This window comes from Carassius gibelio, chromosome B8 (genome assembly GCF_023724105.1).
Source record: "Carassius gibelio isolate Cgi1373 ecotype wild population from Czech Republic chromosome B8, carGib1.2-hapl.c, whole genome shotgun sequence".
Classification (NCBI taxonomy): Eukaryota; Metazoa; Chordata; class Actinopteri; order Cypriniformes; family Cyprinidae; genus Carassius; species Carassius gibelio.
Window position 1 is genome coordinate 2,775,931 of NC_068403.1, and position 23,092 is coordinate 2,799,022.

The following is a 23,092-nucleotide window of genomic DNA, read 5'->3' on the forward strand; positions in this document are numbered from 1 at the left end:
GACAACCCTCTTGTTTCACAATACACTGCAATAATTCTGGCCAACGCAAGTCAGCTGAAGAAAATGAGCAAAACCATGTTGGGATCCCAAGTTGCCTCACCATTGCAAACAAATCTTTTTGAACAGCTTGCCAAAAAACAGGACTGCCTCTCACTGGCTTTAAAAACTTGTAACCCTCGTCATAATTCAAAATCCTTTGAAGTGAATCTTTGTTTGTCAACATTTCTGAGGTAATTGTTGTTTTGTTGCTTGAATCATAGCCTTTCCTCAAAGCAATAGATACATTAGAGATAACTTGATTGAGCTCAGATAAGTATTGTCCATAAAAGATATAGTCAAGATTTTGGGCAAAACGTCCATCTGCATTTAAAATTCTGTTGTTTAAATATCTAGACAGTGTTAATTTTTCAGGTCGTGAATCATGAAATGTGCCTGTTCCTTTTGGGAACAGAACTGGAAAACATTTGGCTTCATTAGTTTCATCCATTAACAATCTCACTGGATTATTGCCCTCTGCTGGTGCAAGTGACATAACTCCATCAAAATGTTGATCTAAAACCTCTTGAGCAATATCCACTGGCTGCAAACATGAATCCATAAACAAACCATGCTGCTGTCGATCATGAAGTGTTTCATCAGTGATTTCATCTTCATTTTCAGTATTGTGTTCATTATCAACACACACATCCTGACAAATGTCTAAATCAGACACATTATTGCTTTTATCATTACTGTCTTCTTCTGTTTTACTCAGAGGATTGGTCCAACTGTTGTTAAACTCCACATCTGTATACCATTTGTTATTTTCTTTCAAATATGCCAAAGCTTTTTTTATCTTCTCTGACTGCACATATTTATATTCGTAATGCCCTTTATATGTCAGTTTTCTCTTAAGCTTTACACGTATCATCAAATCATTTTCAGATCTAGGTAAAACATTCACCACTTCTGTAACATTAGATGGAATACAGCTTATAGGCCCATGGACTCCATTTTGTCCTCCTCGTGGTAAAGCTAGCATTTTCATAAATGGAATATTCTTTGCTATTAAATGATGCTCAAGAGAGTTTAAACAGTTCAGTTCAGAAGGAATAGGATCCAGAGCAAGATTGTTTGCAACACTTTCAGCAGGTAGTTTACCTTCACAAATTTTTTTGTCACATGTGTGGCAAATCCACAGAGATTCAGCAGGGCTATTTTTATATACACAATCGTGACTACAGTGTTTGTTACATTTATGAACATAATTAAGTGTTATACATTTTTCTGCAATACAGCCAACTTGATTTGATTTTTGATAATATTTATTTTTACTGCAGCGTTTGACCTGTGTTTTGAAGCAGCAACGATGACACACTGCACAAACATATTCAGGACCTGAAGATATTTTTTGTTTAAACTCTTCAATTACATAGTCTATTACCTTTCTTTTGATTTCTGCTTCATGTTGTGTTTTAACATTTCTCATTTTAATGCTATTGGCAAAACTAATATCATTTTTATATTTTTCTATATTGTAATGTATCACTATGTCTTTATGTATTTCATTCTTATGATATTTTTGGACACTTTGCTGTTTAACAAACTCTCTGTGTGACTCGTCCTGTTTATACTTGTCTATGCTGTACTGCTTAACAGACTCCTTGTGTCTTTCGATTTTACTGTATTTTTGACTACTGTAGTGTTTCACAGATTCTTTGTGTACCTCATCTGTATTGTACTTTAGGACGCTATATTTTTTAACAGCCTCACGATGCAAATCATTTGAATTGTATTTATCTATGCTACACTTCCTTACTTTTTCTCGTTGCTGTTCACTTGTTTTGTACTTTTCAGTGCTGGATGTCATTACCTGTACTCTGTAAGTTTCATCATCATGATATCTCTTGTTTACTTGAATTTTTTTCCTCTCTTTTACGGTAATATTAGTAGCATATTGGAGTTTCTTTTTGTTAAGCCTATATGCATATAATGAACCTTTTAATGATGCATTAAACATTGAATTATGAAATGTTGATTTACAAAAGGAGCCACAGTTACCATCCTTGCTCTTTACACATGCAACAACTTCATAATGGCAGCTGTTAACATGTTTCAAATAAATTCCATGGTTTTGACAGCTGTGTCTATTAAAGGACACATTTGAAGATGAAAATTTAAGCCATTTCTCTCGACTGTATGTAAATATGTCTACACCAATTAAATCACTGGCTGCTTGTATTTCCATCTCTGTCGCCCAACTTCCAACATATTTCATTCTTGTTTTGGCAATGTAGTCTGATACAGAGCTGTATCCTTGTCTGAGATTCTGTACATACTTTTCTTCATTTTGCAGTATGTGTGTAACTACAGCTCGTCTCACTTTTCGGTGTTCTTCTTCACTTCCACTTACAGCAAAAGCTACTGATCTAAAAAAGCAATTACCATCAGCCAAAATACTTTTTGTTTCACAAGGTTCAGCCATGTCAACAATCTCATTTGAATTATTGTCTTCTTTTATGATGTTTACGATGTTTAGCTTTAAGCAAACACTCTTTTGTTGCTGTAGTGTCAATGGACTAAACTGTAAAGAAACATTGACAGTTTCTGAAACAAATTCAACATCACCTGAATTTTCTTTTGTTGGATATAAAGAAATCTTTTCAGTTTTCTGTTCAACACACGATTCATGCACATATATTTTATCTATGTTTGTGAAATCAGTCAAAGATTGACTGCAGTCAACATCAGGTTTCATTTCTGACACAGCTTTGCAGTGTAAATCATTTGATTTGTTTACACGTTTATTCATTTTTCCTTTATGCTGTTCATTTTTCTTGTATTTTTTATTGATGGATTTCATCATTGAAATGTAAGTTTCATCCTCATGGGATCTTTTCTTTGGCTTCATTTGTTTTTCTTCTTTGAACTCTGTACTATTGTTGCAGTCAAGTTTCTCACTAGAATCCTCACGTGACTTTAAAGACACATTTGATGCTAGATCAGACAGTGAATCTTGAAATGGTGATTTACAAATTAAGGCACAGTTACCATCCTTGCTCTTTCCACATACAACAACTTCATAATGGCAGCTGTTTACATGTTTCAAATATATGCCACTGTCTTGACAACCATGTGCATTAAAGGAAGCATTTGAAGATGAAAATCTAAACCATTTCTCTTGACTGTATGTAAATATGTCTGTGCCAATTAAATCACTGGCTGCTTGTATTTCCATCTCTGTCGCCCGATTTCCAACGAATTTCATTCTTGTTTTGGCAATGTAGTCTGGTACAGAGCTGTATCCTTGTCTGAGATACTGTAGGTACTTTTCTTCATTCTGCAGAATGTGTGTAACGACAGCCCGTCTCACTTTTCGGTGTTCTCGTTCCGTTCCACTTACAGCAAAGGCTAATGCTCTAAAAAAAGAGTTTCCATCTGCAACAACCTTGTTCGTTTCACAAGGCTCAACCACTTCAACAGTCTCGGTTGGATCGATTTGATGTTTTACAATGTTTGCAATGTTTAACTTTAAGCAAACAGCCCTTTGCTTCTCATGTGTTAATGGACTAAACTGTAAAGAAACACTAGCAGCTTGTGAAGTAAATTCAACATCACCTTCATTTTCATTAGATGGGTATGGTGTTTTTGGTCTCTGTCGTGCATAAGTTTCTCTCACAGATGTTTCATCTACGTCCATGAAATCACTCGGAGATTGACTGCACTGAACATCACCTTCACTCTCACTTACTGCTGGACCAGCGTTCTCGATCACTTGCCAGAATGGCCGTTTTCTGCCAGTCATAACCGCGTTGACCCCAGTTACCTCAAACTCCTGGTAACGTGCATTTATAGACGCGGCAAGTTTCCGGAAATGAACAATCAGTGAGTGCAAGTTACGATGGTAAACCACTACACTCTTACCGTCTGCTACACATCTGCCATCACCTCGTCTTGAATGTGGATCAATCACTGCATACCAGGAACCTTCTCTGACAGCTGCACATATGGTTAGCTTAATATTCACTAAAACCGTATCAAAGCTCTGGAATGCTCGATTTACTGCTTCATCAAAAGACATAGCATACCCTTGTAGTTCTCCATCATATTTATTGACACCAAACAAGCCAGTCAATGCTTCACCATAGTTTATTGAAAACCGACAATCTTTCAGTGTGTATGTGTCTGGTAGCTCATGAACAGCTATGAAGCCGGATTCAGGATCGTTGATTTTCCCTGCGTCTCTCATGGCACTGTACAGGTCATCTCCATGGATCAGAACAGCATTCAGGTCACTTCTCGTCCACTGCAACACACTTTTCATCTTACACATCATAATTGCAGTTAAACTGTTTGCACCACATTGACTTCCCCTATTCCGGCCAAAACGGTAATCTCCTTGATGGAAAGAGCCACTGATGTAAGAAGTCTGTGGAGATAGAGCAGAAACATCATTCACAGTTATCTTAGTACTTTCTTCAGGGGTTTTTTCAGGGGGGTTTTCAAAGGTTTTTTCAGGGTTTTGTTCAGACTTGTATTCAGACTTGTATTCAGACTTGTATTCAGACTTGTATTCAGACTTTTGTTCAGAGTTTGTTTGCACGTTGTGATAGACACAACGTTCAGTTAATCCTGGCAATTTTTTAAGAGGTGCCAGGGCCTCTGATGGAACAGCATCCATCCGGTCTGCTATTCTTTTCTTAGCCACCTGGGAACGCTGAGACTGCTTCGTCCGAGGCATCTATACACAAAATATAAAAAGAAATTAAATGAAACATCACTGCATCATAATTCACAAACACAATACAGTGAAGAATTTAAGAACATAGTGTTAATTCATCTTAAAAATAACATCTATTAATGATTACATTACATGCCACTCTGCTTATTTTGGACCTTTGTACTTAAAATGTCTATGTATGGAAACATAAAATAAATACAAGCATTAAATTTACATAATTGTAAACTTAAGTAATAAAACTTAATGTTAACTAAATAAAAACTGGCAACTATTAACAGAAAACATTAGCTAATCATAATATCTAAACAAAACATAATTATTCACACACACACACAGACACACACACACACACACACACATATATATATATATATATATATATATATATATATATATATAAAGATAAAATGTACCTTAAATGTAAACTAAGCTTTTCAATAATGAGATTGCACTAAGACACAGATGATGAACAATAAACATCATTCTTTAAATCCCTGCGAACTATACATCTAAAAACACTTCCAAGCAATTATATTGCACAACCCTGTTTTAATTTGTTATATTGACATCTAATGATGAAATACTTCAGTTACATTTCAATTATTTTTGCTGAAAAGTCATTTACCTAACCTTCTTTGAGATACCTTTACCACATTTTTTAACTTACAACTATTTCATATTATTTGATACAATTTGTTTTTATTTTCTATATAAAGAAATAATTTACCTTTTTTTCTAAATGATTTCAAAATTCTGTATAAATAAGTAAATTTTCCAATAATATCATGAGTACACATACAAGTCTATGTATGAGTGTGTACGGGTGTAAACAGCCATTCAAAAGCATTTTAAAGAAATAAAACATCAATTAGTGTTAGTTCATATTACAACAAGGTTTAATAATGATGTTGCATTCCACTGTTCCATATACCGCTTTGCTTATTATTTATGTTTAAAATGTTTCATTATGCAAGAAAACCTTGTGCTTTGTTCATCTGAACAACTTATTTAGACTATTTAATGTGATTATGCACACACTTTAATAAACCCAAATCAGTTTTTGTTTCAAGTAAATATGTTAGTTGACTTAACACATAAAACAAGACACTTTTTCACCACCTGTTGGCGTATTTGTGTAATATGAAAAAAATGGTCACTGAACAAATCTGAACGAATCATTTTGGTGAAAATGAAAATAAACAACTCTCCTGAAAAAATCTAAATTTCCACCACAAAATTCCACACAACATAAATGGATTTTTAAAAATTTAGTTTTTAGTGACCTACTCCAACTCACTCCACAGATTATGAGATGACCCGCGCATCACTATTGGCCAAATCAGATGAGGAAAGACAACTGACAGCCAACCTAAAATCCAGAATCATATCTATTTTAAAGGGGTCACACATGGGATGAGAAGCGCAACGCCACATCATTTTATGTTTTTGTTTTCTATAAGTGTATGCACACCAGCTGCAAAATTTGGCGCCTGATCCTGGCGCCCAGCTATAACTCAGGACATTATGTGCATTTACATGAACAGTTTTTGCTTCCATCAGAATTAATACTGAATGATGAATCCAAACGTAGTGTTTCCATGAATGCTAAATAAAGTAATAGGGTTGATATGTGTTTACGTGTCACAAGCTTCTGATCAGATTTACTCTTTTGACATGTCCACACTGCATCAATATGCAGAGTTTCCCACTATTGTTATAAAAAGCACAATTGATATTTGTCTACTTAAAGTACGAATTAACCGACGACCATCACATGAACTGTTGTGATGCTTAAAATTACTTTAGAAAAAAAAATGGTGTAAAAGTGTCCCTTCCTGCACCCAAAACTAGTCGTCTGTTTGTGCAGCTTGTGCGCAAGACAACATTCCTGGACCTGCTCTACCAAGATGACCATGACTTGAATGTTGAAGAGACCAAGAAACGGTCATTTTCAGTATAAAAGCGCAGTCAACACAAACCGTGAGAGAAGAGGGTGAACAAAATGAGGAGGAAGCCACGTTGAGCCGCAGCCCAAAGGAAAAAAAAACTCTGGATGCACTGTTTTTTTGAATTTTAAATGCATTATTTTACTTAGGATGAAAAAAGGCTTTTGGCTTTTCTTCTGTGGCCACATTGGGCAAAATATTAATAATGCACGTTTATTCAAAGCATAAGAAAATATAACTGTGAAAAAAAAAAAAAAGTATAATATTTAAAATAATGTTTAGAAATAAAATGTAAATAATAAGTAAATTTTTCATTTAAACATGTGATGCAGTAGGATGAAAACCCACCATAAAGTCTCAAGAAATGTTTTTGAAAAAAACTGAACTCACCTTAATTTTACATGTCTTTCTAAACAAGCGGCTCTGTTGTGTGAGAGGAGAGTGCAAGCGTTTTACAAAGCATCCCTCTCTAGAAAATGTGTGAAATACGTGTTCTGTGTAAATGGCTTGGTTTCAGTTTTGACGTAAACAAGATTTTCTACACATTGTCTTTTTCCACGATATTTGATTGAACATCGTAGCAGTGCTGCATCTAGTTGCTTCAACTGTATAAGTTAACAAAAACATTCTAATTCAATGACAATTTTATATTATATTAATATTATATTTATATTAAGTATAATTTGACCATCCACGCACTGTCCACATTATGTAATTTTCGTCATCAAGAGGCCTCGCAGACAGCGGTGCATCCGTCCACGAGGTCTCAAAAAGTGCCTGCACACAGACGGGGTGCGCAGCTGTCAACAGTGCATGCACGAGGTGAATGATGACAGAAGTGATACTGCTCTTCGAGCTCATCCGCCTTCTGAAAGCGGTGCAGATGAAGCTGTGTGTGAGACGGATCGGAACGCGAATGTGACGTACACCCAGGTCAGGCCTTAAAGCTGCCTCCTTAACGGACATCTACAATTCGAATGCAACATTTTTGCATTCGAATGTGGAATTTTTTTGTTTATTCTACAAATATTTGAAATTAATTTTTTTTGACAGCCCTAGCGTTAACATTGTAGTTCAAAATAAGAATACACATCCGATCATCTAAACGCTTGAATGTCCAAACCATAAAACAAATACAACTGACAAACTTGTAAGTGGAGAGACAAGACCATCACTATGTGTTGAACCGGCGTTCACCTCCGTATTTTGCTTTTATGCCACTGACTGGAGAGCACAGTCATGTGGCTCCACACGCGGTAGTATGCTTTTAAGGGGAAAGTATTAACAGGATTAAAAAAACTAAAAAACCAACATAGGAAAATTACGTCAGTTAGAGGTTCTGAATTTTGGTTTCGATTACTTCTCAATTAATCATCAAGCCCTACACAGGATATTACACAAATCTTATCACCTGCTATCTATTAACTAAATTCACTACCCAACATACTTCACTGTTAAATAATATTGAAATATTTTTAAAAAAAGTAACATCTTACCTCAAATCCTGTTTCTGCAAATCTTCTGCAACACAAAACTGTGAAAACAACAACAAACAATTAAATTTAATGAAAACACTAAAGACTCTACACTACAGTTCAAGATTTTGCCAGCATTGCCAACAATGAAATGGCCAACTCCAGCTGACATGTACACAAAACTCATACATACAATCACATGTTTTACTCAAAATGCATATTAAGAGAGATGCTGATATCATTAAATGTTTTACTTTGTTTCTTTACACAAAACCTAAATGATTTTTTATCCACTGAATTATGTTATCTGATGAGCATCACTGGTTTACAACTCAATATCAAGTATGTTTTCAAGATCGCTCATGTGAGACCTGACAATCATGTAACTCATTACTTACCCACCCAGTCTCTTCCGATCATGAACGTTTTTATTAGCTTGTTTTTGTGTTTGTTGTGTACATAACTGAATGATTATGAAACTCTCGCAAAGACAACCAGGAAGAGACTTAAACTGTAATTCATCGACTGACCGCTTGACGCTGGCTGTAAAAGAGAGTCACTCTCATAGACTCCCCATGTTAAAATGCCCAACTTTAAAGCAGAAAAAAAACGTTTACTGCCTGGTTCAAAAAATAATTTTGGTCTATAAAGATCATTTTAGCCTTCATGACAACTGTGACGGGGGAAGGGGGGGGGGGTTAATAACTCACCCGTTTAAATTATATTAAGCCTTAAACTTTTAACTACTAATGGCACCGCTTTACTGAGAAAGATAAGCATGGTAATCGCATGCTATCAATTGCACCGACCTAACGAACTACTAAACTAATAATGACAATCACAACACCTCAAACCACGGATGAGTAATATTAATACTCTGATGATTTAGATTACACAGAGAGCAACATCACCGCATGTCTTACCTTGTTTTGCAATGTGAGAAAAATGGCTTCCTTTCCGGGAAACAGGAAGTCGTTCTGTCTGACAATTTCGCTCCCTCTAGTGAATGGAATAATAAAAACAGATTATGATTACTGATACATCTGAAAACTATGTAAAAAGGAAAAGACTTGCAGTAAGTATTTAATTGCATATAATTTAATTAAAACTAAGGATACTAAAATTTCAGATGATAATACATTTTTTTAACATAATTTGATAATAATAATCATATCAATCCTTTTTTAAGGATTCATATTAACTACCATACATAGCATAATATCTATCATTTATTAAAAATATCTATATGTTTTTAATATAAATATATTATTAGCCATTTTAAGATATCTTCTTTACATAGTGTATTCTAATACTAAAAGAAATAAATTCTCATATTCTCATAAACTCTATAACTGTATAAAATAATTTCATTTTAAACAAACATGCAAAATTTAAGCGAAATTGGGCAAAAAAATATCAGTAATAGTTATAAAGGTTAAAAACAGTGTTGTATGAGAAATTGATTAAAATAATAATTTAACCATTTAATTTCTGTCTGTATGTGTGTGTACTTGTTTTTCTATTCTGGTGGGGACTTAAACCTGAATACACACAGACTCATGGGGACTCGTCTCACGGTGGGGACGTAAATTGAGGTCCCCACGGGTAAACAAGCTAATAAATTACACAGAATGAAGTTTCTTGAAAATCTAAAAATGCAGAAAGTTTCCTGTGAGGGTTAGGGTTGCTGTAGGGCCATAGAAAATACGGTCTGTACAGTAGAAAAACCATTACACCTATGGAGAGTCCCCACAAGGATAGCTTACCAGACGTGTGTGTGTGTCTGTATGTGTGTGTATAGCCACATTTCAATTTTCTGTAATTTTTATAAACATGTCTAACAAAAAAAGTGTCTAGGACAATAATAATCAATATTATGTTGAACATTTGAATTTGGACAGTTGTAACAGGTCTAATTTTTTATTTTCTTGATGTAGACTACTAAAATCTATAATTATTCAAATGAAAATTCCAAACATCACAAATATATGTAAACTCATGTATTATATGATTGTAAACCATCGTACAAAATGTGATTGAGATTGGATAGAAACTGACACTTTACTAGCTATGAAAGATAAAAACAATATATGTTTATTGTCAGGTCATTATTACATCTAAAATCACATTTACTCAAAGTTCACAACTTACCACTTTATAAATACAAACATATCAGTTTTGATAACTATGCCAAATTATAATTAAATTTAAAACTGAAAAGAATGTTATAAAAACGACAATTCCAGTAAGCATTTTATTTCATGCAAGTAATTTCAAATATCTATCATGTACACAGAAGCATAACGTCTAGTAGATAACTAAAACATTTACTAAATTGCATCTATTCATGTATTATTTTAATGATTCTAAATAAAAATTGAGAATCTTATGGAGACTGGGAAAAAAATAACACTGTGATGTTATAAAAGTTTAAAACAACTAGGAGTGATTTCATGAAAAGATTAAGCCTACTTCCTAGATCTGGTAGTTTTAACCAGATGAATAGAAATCTGCTTTATGTCATGGTTTTAAATAGTCTCAGACTTAATTGGCACAGTACATAGCAAGGTTTTTCTTTCATTAATTAAATAATTTAAAAACTATTAACAGGTAACTGTCAAATGTAGGTTTTTACAATATGTTTACTAATATTTTAAACTTCTGTAAAGAAGTACATTTAAAACAAGTCTCATTATAAAATATCACAAAATGTATTTATAATTCATAGCGATTCTTTTAGAAAAACAAATTATCATATGAAAGAAACAAACCTTTTTAATATTATATTGGCAATAAATATTTTTTTTTAATATTAATTAATAAACTTATGTTATCGGTCTAAAAGAGGTCTATACAGCAATACATACAAATATATAGCCTACACAATTTCATTTAAATTGTTTTTTAAATAATTGAAAAATTTAATAATTTACATTAAAAAATATTTAGTTACATTTCAGTTCTTTCCATATATTACACTCATAAATGCTGAAAAAAAACCTGAACTCATACAAAGTATTATAAAATAAAGATTTGTATTGATAAAATAAAAGATTACTTTAACACACACATCATGTAAGATATTAAAGTAAAATATATCCAGTATTCATTATTTGTTAATTCATTTTATAAATCGATTGCTTAATTCAGTTAATTTAAATTCCATTCAAAGACTTTTATTAATGGATTTGCTAGAAAACTATGACTCATTAACACACTGCATAAAAAAGGAGGCATAACACATTAAATAATATGAGCAAATACAAAATAATGGTTGTAAGGTATGAGAGAAAAACATTTAAAATTAAGGAATTTTGAAGTAAAATTAAAGAAAAAAAAAATAGTTAATAATAATGAGTAAATAAAGTTATTTATTAATTGAGTCATTGAATTTCAGTTGTTTGTATATTTAGATTCTGAAATACTGTGAATAATACAAAAACCCTGAAGTCATACAAATCAATACAGAAAGTACAATAGAAAGTACAATAATATATATATATATATATATATTTTATAGGCAGGCATTTGTCAATCAGATATGTGACAGAGTCCTTGGATCACTCAGCTTCTCTGGTCCTAAGGTGTGAAGTGAACAGGTTTCTGGGAAAAGAACTGGCTGAACATATGACTGAACACTGGGGCATCCCACATGTATAAAATGTAGGACGAAAGCAAACTAAAAACACATAATTGTCAAAGCCATTATGGACAGTGTTGTCTTCTTTGGGAGAAGCTCTGAAGTTGGCCTCAATTTAAGTTAAACAAATAAAATGCTTTACCACTGAGCCACAGGAACACATAACACTAAAACATATTAATTATGTCACTATTATTTATATAAATTTTTTTTGCAATGCAGGTTGTGCTAAAGCAACTTCCTCTGTTCATATGAAACCATTAGTTTGTTTCCAGGTTTCAATAAATTCAGATTATGCAGACAATTCAGGTTCCCATAGTCATGTCCTACTGACCATCTAGTTTACAAGAACTTCGAAGGGGAACTGTCTCTGGGGTTCATCTTTGCATCCAGTTCAAACTGTTTTAACTAAGATAATCAAAAAGATTACTTACTTTTGAAAAGAAAATCACGACTTTGTCATGTTTATGTATTTTGATAGGTAAAACAACATACATTTTCTTGATGGACAAGTAATTTTTTGCTTATTTTCATTATAGACTTATACTTTGCTGATGAAGACATTTACAAATTTTGAAGAAATTCATATTTATCATAATTCTCATTAGTGGCATGCACAGACCCCCTTAGGGACTAGAAACAAAATTCAGTATCACAATTAAAAAGATATTTACGTTAGAGGGGCGCCTAGATACTACCAAAACAGTAATTCATCCAAAGAACTTAAAGAGGACAAAAATAGACGTATGAAATACCATTCATTTGGAAACACATATTAATAAAAAAAGGCATGTTACGATTATTAATTAGGCACATCGACTCACAGCTAGTAGTGAAATTGATTATTGCATTTGATGCCAATCCATTAAAGCCGCAGTTCATAATCTTGTTCATCATAACTCCCTGCTCTGTACAATAAAATTCACACTTTTGTAGTATAAAAAAATGTTTGTCAGAAGATGCATGTATTATAAACTATCACCCAAATTATACAATTATTGCTTATCAAAATATTACAAATATTTCTACTATACTTATTTTATAGACATTTTCACATTTATAGAAAACATTCATATATATATATATATATATACATATGTTTTACTAAACATAAACATGTAAATAGTTTTGAAATTACAAAACTTTATTTTGTTAAAACTAATACCACTGCCCCAGCTCTACTAACTGTAAACAAAATTCTACATTCTTAGTTTTCCAATTTAATACCAAATATTTATTTATTTAACATTATTATACTTCTTATTTTGTGAAAAACAATTTACAAAAAGGCAAGGAAAAACAACCCCCAACATTTATGAACAATTATTTTATTTTTACTTAAAGTTACTTAACTACAAAAAGAAACTAACATTGTTTTTATTCCAATTATACTATAAACATCTCTTAGAACTCAACTTAAACAAACACTTTTAAAAGTATTGTCAATAAAATCAGAATGTTTCACTTAAAGTTAAATCAAGCAATACTTTGTTTTACTTGTATAAGCATTAACTAAAAAGAAATGATAAAACAGCAAGTATCATTAAACATTCAATAAACAAAAAATAAAAAAAACTGAAAATGGCCAAAACCACTTTCACAACTGCACTAGGGCTACAGTATTTTCACATTAACCTCAACTGGCATAATTATCAAACATAACTACAAACCAGCATACAAAAACAACAAAGCCCAATCAAAAAAATTCAAATGATTATAACTCAACAACTATACTAGAGATCCATGTGTTTCCACATCCTCGACATCAACATCCTCTGGTTTATGTTCTGCATTCACGCCTTCCACTGGTAAACGGAAAGAAACAAAGACACACAAAAACAAAACAAAACTCTGTTAACACTAAAACAAATATTAAGATCATGACAAAGACATTTCATACAAAAAAAATCAATGACTCCGCCTCCCCACCAAACTGTGTTTAACTTTAAATTATTTTCAGTCAAAAACATGCATATCAAACATAGCAATGTCATTTACATTACTTAAAGCGTTTGCTAAATGCATAAATGTAAATATAAAACACCAGCAACATGTTTTGATTTTAAACGTGCAGTGCTCATGTTTATTCAACTTATTCAAAGTCAAACACTACAAATAAATCTATGTATGGGAAAATAATCATTTGTCACATGTAGTAAACCATTTTGTGCTGTCACGATATGCTAATTTATTTTGATTCATACCTACATAATCACCATCACCAAAATGTACTTTTTTTTTTACAAAAAAAAAAAAAAATAGACCTACCTATCGACCCTTTTTTTTTTTTTTTTTTTACTGTTACTGCCAACCAAAATATTTTAAAGAATAACCTAAGCTGTTGTTCATACAAATAAAAACCATCAAAAACCTGCCATATCTATCCAAGAAAAAAACAACAACAATTAAAGAATGAAATACTCTACACAACTTAAAATGTAAACATATTTTTAAAACTCTGGAGTTTCAAATCTGGAGACTACCTCTGACTTTTGTCAACAAGTGACTAATTCAATAAACAATAAGCGCAAAAAAATTGTGTACTAAATTACAGTCTTAAAATATAAATAAAATGGCGTCCATGTAATAAAAAAATCATCATTGAACATTGATCACCCTCATGTTCTTCCAAACCTGTAAAACCATGATTCATCTTTAGAACACAAATTAAAATATTTTTTAAGGAATCTGCATCTATCAGCCACCCACCCACCCACCCACACAACACACACACGGTTTTCATTTAAATCAAAGCAAAAGAACATCCAAAACAAATCCAAGTGACAGACCTGAAAAAATTTACAACATTTACATTCACTATATATTCTCTATAATGACACCAGGGTAAGACACAAGACAAATTGTTGAATAGTTGTTTTTTTTGGTCTTATGCACAAAAGATATTATTTTAGTTTCATAAAATTATGATTCAATCCCTGATGTCACATGAACTGCTTTACCAATCTTCTTAGTCTAACCATGTTTCTTGAACATGTAATCATCCACGCTTTCTATGAAGAGTCAGAAAGCCATCACATTACATGGCTTGTTAATCTGAATTTTCTCATAGTGTCAACATATGAATCATTAAACCACTGTTTTCAAAATTGATCAACATTTTTTTACACTGTAGCATACATACAATACTTTATTTTGAATGTGCTTCAGTACTACTCACCTCTGTCTGTAACTACCACTACATCCACAGTATCCACTGCAACCAGTTCTTCATCAGATGCATCCATGTGTTCATGTGGATGCGTGTCTTGCACCACACTTCTCTCAGGAACCCTCTCCATAGCAATCACCACATCACATTGCAGGGACATCCTGAAAGCCATGTTGGTCATTAAATGCTCTTCCAAATCCTGTGCTTCGTTTAAAAGAGCAGACAGGCTCTCTTTCTGCACATATCTGTATAAAAGTACAAACAACACTAACCATGTTAAATTTTGCACAAAATCCAAAACATTATCCATAGCACAATTAACAAAAACATGCAAAAACTACCTTACAATATCATATACCATAAACTAAAGCTACATAATTAATCATTATCAAAACCAAAATTACTTAAAACTTATCTTCCAACCGTAATGATATCGAAAACATGTAATTACTGTCTCATCATTATTAATTTTATTTTTGCTTTACCTATCAAATTGATTAAAATAAATAAGTAAAAATTCATCACATTTTTTTCTTGAAATTAATAATCCATCCCACCTAACATTAACATTTTTACATGTACATGTATATTGCAATAATTTCACATTCAATCTATAAATAAATGTGTCAAAAGACCTCTTATTTAAAATTTTTATTCCATTTTTATGACTGAAAGCCAGTATCACTAATAACAATTAATATTATTTTCCATATAAAAAATATATTTAACCATTATAGCCATTCAACATTACATTATAATAATAGCTATCAATCAATTTATTAAGCTTAAAAAAACACTTCAAAATTTCCACTAATACATTTTATGGTTTATAAACTTATTGCATATTAACAACTCGTAGAATAATCAATTTTATACAAGATCTATAAAACTATTATTACATTACAATTAAATGCTTTGAAACCACGCTGTCTAAATAATTCTAATTGGCTGGCAGTAAATCCATTAAATGCACAGGTATTTCCAAACCACTTAATCACCATTTTAAATTAATACACAACTTTAATTAATATATACAAACCCACAAACAGCATTCACACAAAAACAGACAGAGATACAGCGAGACATACAAATAGAATGAAAAACAGAAACACACCAACAGTAACATTCAATCCAATCTAATTATATTAATCTTATACCAGTAATAAGTCATATATACCTAAGACGCCTACAAGGTGAATAAATTATTAGCTAATTTTCATTTTTGATAACTAATCCTTTAAAGTAATTTAATGCACAGTTATCAATGCATAATCTTTACTTATTTTATAACAAAATATAACTGCAATATTAATGTTTTTTTACAATTCTTCAGCAACAATTGTAATAATAATTATTTGAAAAACAAATTACAACTAGTTAATACTTTTGTTTGTTTCCATTATTCTAAACAAAAAAAATTTAATAATAATTTTTATTTCTCTAAATTATGCAGTCATAAAACACATAATACTTAATTTCAATTACAATAAATTACATATAAATGTTAAACATACCTTTTAATAACGGAGTTCGGCAAAGTCAACTCCTTCTCGCCAAACTCTCCAACAAAAGTCACTGAAGCGTTGACTGTTGGCTGGAACACTTCAACAAGTTGAAGTCTCTTACAGCGAAAACAGCGATGAAATTTTCCTCTCTTCTCAAAATCTTGCTGCCAAGCGTTACACCGAGAGCACCGATGTGAGAGAGCAACCTCTACTGAGGTTATGCTTCCTTCCATGACAACAACTTGACCTTCGTCTACTCTGAACTGAATGACATCATTTAGACCATGGAGAGGGGCCACTTGTTGAATTTCAGTTCTTCGGCTGGTCGTCAGGTACATACTCCCAGCGAAGATTCTAGTACTAACATTAGTTAGTTTGTAGGTGCGACCAAAGTCCAGTTTCCCTATCAAACTTTCCCACAACTGAATTTTGATAGTGCCTGAAGTGTCCTCAAGATAGCATGACTGTGCCTCAATCGATGCTCCCTGAAACTCTACAGTTTCAGTACATTGGCTGACATGTACTACACGGCCAACAACAGCGCTTACCTATTTAAAAGAAAAAAACAAACAAAATTACAATAGCCTTAGCCTGTTAGTCAACACCAGGTGTACTGAACGCCCCTCAACACTCACGTGTCAGTGTTTATCAATAAATTAAATTAAATAGGACTAATTTTATCTTGACATTAAGTATCATTATAAAGATCTAAGCCTAAAGCATCAACGACCAATCACTGTTTTTCAATGGAAAGCTTATTAATACATTTGTGCAAGCAGTACAGATAAAAAGCATGAACATTAGAAACGCTGTACATACCAGATCCGTCATAATAACGAGTCATAAACACATCCACAGCTGTAAATCCCGGTTTAGTTAGAAAGGTAAGGGTCCACTGAACAACATCTCATGAAGCACGTTTATTCCAACGAAGCAATAAAGTTGTAATATGGATCATAATTCCTTTGTTTACATTTCATTTCTTCAGCGACAGAATTGTTTGCATCCATTATGGAATAACTCACGGTTGGAAACTGCGTCTTGGTAGTAAAAACACGGCATGGTTTTGCAGCAGACAGTGTCACAAACAGAATGAAGCGATCCACCAGAAAAAAGAATGAATGAAAGATAGGCGGAATATAGTATATTTGAATTTTGGCGCTCCCTCGTGACCCGCTCTGACGCACCTGTCAGCTGATCTGTCGTCGATGCTTTAGGCTTAGATCTTTATAATGATACATAGATTGTGAAGATTAAATTTGTCCCGTTTCATTTAATCAATTAATAAACACTGACACGTGCGAGAGGCTTTGAGGACGAGCGTGTAGGGGTGCAGGCTAAAAGGTTTTAAAATAACCTAACAATCGATAATTCTCCATCACATGTGTGCGCTTTCACATGTAACGTTAATAACATTTACCACAACAGACCCGTTATTCACTGACAAGCGGAGCAAAACCATGATCATGTTTTCCGCAGCTTGTCAGTGAACAAGTAATGAATGCTGCTGTCAAAGACTAAATGTGCTCCACTCGATGAAATATTAACGTGTGTACAGTTGACTCTTACAGCGTTTTAATTACTAATTTTTTTTACGGCAACATATTAAAATATACAATCTATACGAATCTACACCAAATATATCATGATTTAAAAAATAAATTAAACTTACCTGCTGCTTAGGAGCCATAGCCTTTACTTCAGCAAGACTGCGAATGCCGCTGTCTAAGGGCTGCTTAAAACTAAACGGCAAACGCTCAACGACATTAACTTCTGTTGCCCTGCCACATTGCACGTCGTATCCTTCACCCTGAGAACCTACAAACAAATACTTTCATTAAAATGCAAATACAAACCTATTAAAAATCATCAAAATGGTATACCGCTCACTTACTAACTCGTTTGGAGACATTTGACAACTTAACGGGACTTTTATTTTTTTCAGCCTGCTTGAAGGTCGTGTGCTTCTCGGCCGCGAAAATGGCCATGTTCCGAAATTCGTCACGATCAGTCTGGATGACTGCATTGAAAAGTTTTACTCTTTTATATAAAGAGATCCTACACTCGGTTACATTATGTATGTAACCACAAACAGTATCCTTATCCTTCTCCTCATCTGCTTCACGTTTAGTACCTCGAGACGCCATTTTCTCTCTATCGCTACACCTTCTCTGACTCTTAATTAGTGGTACGTCATTCTTGAACGATTCGTTCATTTTGAAATGAACAAAATGACTGATTCGTTCATTTTACTGAACAAGACACAAAGTTCAAAGTCGGTAAAATAATCCGAACTTCCCATACTCTCAATTAAATGCTAATGTACTTTCTGTTTTACTTTTATGTTATGCTGCTCAAACTAGATAAAATTGCGTATTTCACCAACTAATGACACGGACTATGAAACACTCAATAAAAATTAATTAAAAATAAATAAATACAACAGTACTCTATATGTATCATATTATACAATTTTTTTCAAGATATTTATAACAGCTTTATATTTTAAATTTATATTTTATAAGAACTATTTAATAATTTAATCAGCAAAGTTAAAAAGTAAATTTAACACATGAATGTTACAAATAATATTACTAACACCTTCTATTGTATTCCTAAAAAAGCTGAATTACTGAATTAATATTCTTTAATTACTGTACTTATTTCCTCTATGTATCTGTTTCACTCATTATATGCCTACATTTTCCACTGTTTGTCTAATTCAGCAATAACTGCACAATCCTATATGGTGTTTTCATATTTTATATCTCAGTTAACTCCATATGCCCTGGCCTTTGCCTGTAAGAAATATAATCTTCTTTCCTTCTCACTTAGAACTCCCTACCTTTCTGCTTATTATCTCAATAAAATTAACAATTGTTATTTATCTCCCTCTTTTATTATGCATTCAAATTTAGATTTTTTATTGTTATAAATTATTTTTCTAATTTCTCTTCTTTATCATTCCCAGTCACTCCAAAATATGCCAAAACCCACAAAAAATTAACTATCTATTTGTCTGTTCCAACAAATAATAATTAAATTTCAATACAACACCTTCTCTATTTCTGATTTTTCAACACCCACAAATAAGTCCAAAACTTCAACTACCACATTACAATTTCATTTAGTCCCATATCAATTATTCTGTTCATTAATATCATTCTTTTTACGGCTTCTTCTTAAACTTCAAACTTAAATTTAAAATAAATGAACATTGTCAATAAAACTGTACATGTTAATTTCATACTCATAAAAAAATTTATATTGATATTCCAACTCAACCAAAGTCCCCAACTCATTCGTTTGATTTACTAAGCCCTAATATTAAATGTCATGGGTGAATATTTACTGAATAATCCACTATTTTTGTTGAATGAAATCAAAAGCAATTTCACCTGATATTCAGAATCAAATTACATGTGTGCAAAGTACACTTAAGAAAAATGGCAGCATCATAATATTATTTTTACACAGAGATTATTAAGTCTATTAATAAAATATGTTGACTTTAGCATCTTTGTTTCATTATGTGCCAGTGCTGACCATTCCAAATGGGGAAAGAAAACTTTTCCACAAAAAAAAAAAACAAAAAAAAAAAAAACAATAAAGATATAATGCTTTTTACATATTGGGTCTTAACAAAGTACTCTTTTGGCATCTTCATGTTTAAAACCATATTATTCAGTTCTAAAGTCTGTATTCACAAAACATCTTAAATCTAAAAATAGGTCATAACTCACTGTTAAAAAATAATAATACAAAAAATTTAAATAATGACAGTGTCAGTCTCAATTTTTGCTCTAAAACATTTTCACAAAGTGTTTCAGCACTAAAACTATCCTAAATCTGTGATACATTAAGAGTAGAGAACAGGACTCCTAAGTCACTAAAACCAAGTCACAACTATCTTAAAATGCATTAAATGCTTAAAATTTTGTCAGCAATCTGCCTTGCAATATAAACATTTTACAAAAATTTCACAATAATAAACCTTTACCTTTTAGTATTTCAAAACTAACCAAACTCCAAATTTTCCTGAGTATCTTTTTCATTAACCATTTGAGCAAAAAGAAACAGATGTTCTTGCGTCCACTTTGGTTTTCTTTTATATTTACATATCTTACTATCCGCTATGATTAATCTACTCTGTTAATTGAAAGTACATTTATGCATATCCACTACAAAAAGCATACATATTAGCTGAACATATAATCCTTTAATTAGTGACACTTAGTGTGCATAAAATATTTATTTAAATGTGCAATTAACATAATTTTTTAACCTTTATTTGCATATAGCAACATAATATCATGCTCTACCTTATTTCTATCAGTAAATCTCTGATAGTCACACCACCCCTATCAGCCAATCACTGTATGCATAGTTACTAAGCATGCTGATGCTGACATCTAACACAGCACCGCAGTCAACCCAACCCTTTCTCTTAGTTTACACTTCTCTCTCTATTCATTACTAAAGGTTTATCCCAGCTATTTTGGGAATAGGTTTTAAATAGCATATTCCAGGTTACAAAAAAAAAAAAATTCTGAGAGAATTTAACTTCTGCATCTGAAAACGTCAAAAACTATAAGTGACATAACAATAGGAAATGTGGTCTATAACAAAACAATGGATAGTAATGACAGTTCAGACACTGAGGAAATTGTTAGTGTTTATTTACACTTATGATGGACCACAGATACGATTATGAACCTGCTTTGCAGCCAAAAGAACAGGGACAGGCCAAGATTAGACAGAACAACAATCAAGGGAGAAAAATTGACTTGTGTGAGTAGAACAACGCAGGTGTCTTGGTGAGAGACCATTGTTACCTTAATAGCAAAGTTAGTATTGGTCGTCTATGATAATTGCTACTTACCAATAAGACAAACTAATAACTGTTTATTAGGCGTCTCACTCGTATTAATATCCAACTCTAACATCATGTGATATAAAAGTTTCTCATTACTGCAAAAGAGAAATAAACATGGTTTTGTTTCATTCTGGAAAATGTGAGGCCATTATCACAGCTTAGGAAAGTCAGTGCTGCAAAAGTTAGATACATACAGTGTCTTAGTGGACAATGTGACCCTCACACTTGTTGTGCAACAGCTGCATGTGTTGTGTCAGCCATTATTAATCAGTTTTCAAATAAAGAATGACTTTATAAAGGTTTTCTATGGCCCCGTTTTGCTGACAATCAATAAAAAAATATAATCAGAAATATACTTACAGCATAAAAACCCATTTCTGAAATTTAAATCAGATAAATATCAAGCAGATTTACATTTATGTTTAATTCAATGGAATTTCATTTATACACAACTTTATCAACAAATATATTATTTCCTAGCACTGTTACATAACTCAAAACACAAAATTGCAACTGTTAAAAATGATATAAACACACACACACACACATACATATATGTACTGTAGATGCACTAAACATATAGTACCAAAAGAAAATACACCTTCCCCAAAATTAACAATCTTGCAATCTTGTATCACACTAGATACACAACAACAGGCTCATCTTGTTGATCCTCTGGAGGCGTCTCAAAAAAGGAGTAGGTGTAGTGGAAGACAAGACAGTGCTTATGATATATATATATATATATATATATATATATATATATATATATATATATATATATATATATATATATATATATATGTGTATGTGTATATATATATATATATATATATATATATATATATATATATATATATATATATATATATATATATATATGTATTATACCTATAAATAAAACCACATTTATATTAAAAACCCACTTTTGCAAACAATACCTACTTTTCCACTCAACCACAATAAACCCACTACAGCACAATTATCTAAACCCTGTGTGTTGAACTTTCACCTTTGAGTACCTATAACAATCATTTTGAGAAACAAATAAATAAATACAAATGATCAAACTCATGCAGTCACGTATAACTCCAAAGCAAATAATCATAACTTCACAAACATAAATAAAACTATAAAAAATATATAGAAAATTATATAAACTACCATGAAGACATCTATCATATGATATAAACATCTAGTGTTTGTGTGAATATATGAGGATTTTCAACGAATTTGAGGATTTACCATACAAATTGTGTGTTTTTGAGACCTTTTCTACTGTTATAGCGATCGGAACCAAACCACTGCAGTAATATTCTCTAGACTCTCTTAATAATAATCCAAAAAAAATAAAAAAAATAAAAAATGTCCTTCAGTTAGCTTTGACAGAGTAATTTAGAAAAGGAGTGTGGTCAAAATTACCCCAAAGTTGATAAAACATAAATGAAAACTCAAAACTTTACAAAACTTGGTGAAAACATATCTCAGGTGACTCTTAAGCAGCATGTAAAGTTTCATGAAAATCAAACCACAGGTAACAATTAAAAAGGCTTCAGAAGCCCAATCTTTCTATGGTAAAGAGCCTCAAATTGCTAAAATATAAAGCTCATATATTCACAAAAACATTAGATCTTCATATCAAATGATAGATCTCCTCATTCTGAACAACTTTGCCTCTGGGACCAATGTTGTCAATAAAGCTGTTAATTAAATATTCAAGATTATGCATTTGGGCAACTATAAAACAATAATTTTATAATA

The 23,092-nt window shown here is 32.1% G+C and overlaps 1 protein-coding gene and 1 long non-coding RNA gene across 2 annotated transcripts; both read right to left on the minus strand.

Annotated features, from left to right (window-relative positions):
* Nucleotides 1-4,110: 4,110 nt before the first annotated feature.
* On the minus strand, nucleotides 4,111-9,141 carry LOC127963475 (uncharacterized). The gene is made up of 3 exons (XR_008154819.1): nucleotides 9,065-9,141; nucleotides 8,163-8,200; nucleotides 4,111-4,720 (listed from the first exon to the last, which is right to left on the minus strand). It is a non-coding gene; the product is annotated as an uncharacterized LOC127963475 (long non-coding RNA).
* A 7,313-nt stretch (nucleotides 9,142-16,454) lies between these two features.
* Nucleotides 16,455-18,601, minus strand: LOC127964122 (uncharacterized). The gene is made up of 3 exons (XM_052564283.1): nucleotides 18,350-18,601; nucleotides 18,128-18,273; nucleotides 16,455-17,003 (listed from the first exon to the last, which is right to left on the minus strand). The coding sequence occupies exons 1-3, from the start codon at nucleotides 18,441-18,443 to the stop codon at nucleotides 16,455-16,457; spliced, it is 789 nt and encodes a 262-aa protein (XP_052420243.1). The 5' UTR covers nucleotides 18,444-18,601.
* Nucleotides 18,602-23,092: the final 4,491 nt, after the last annotated feature.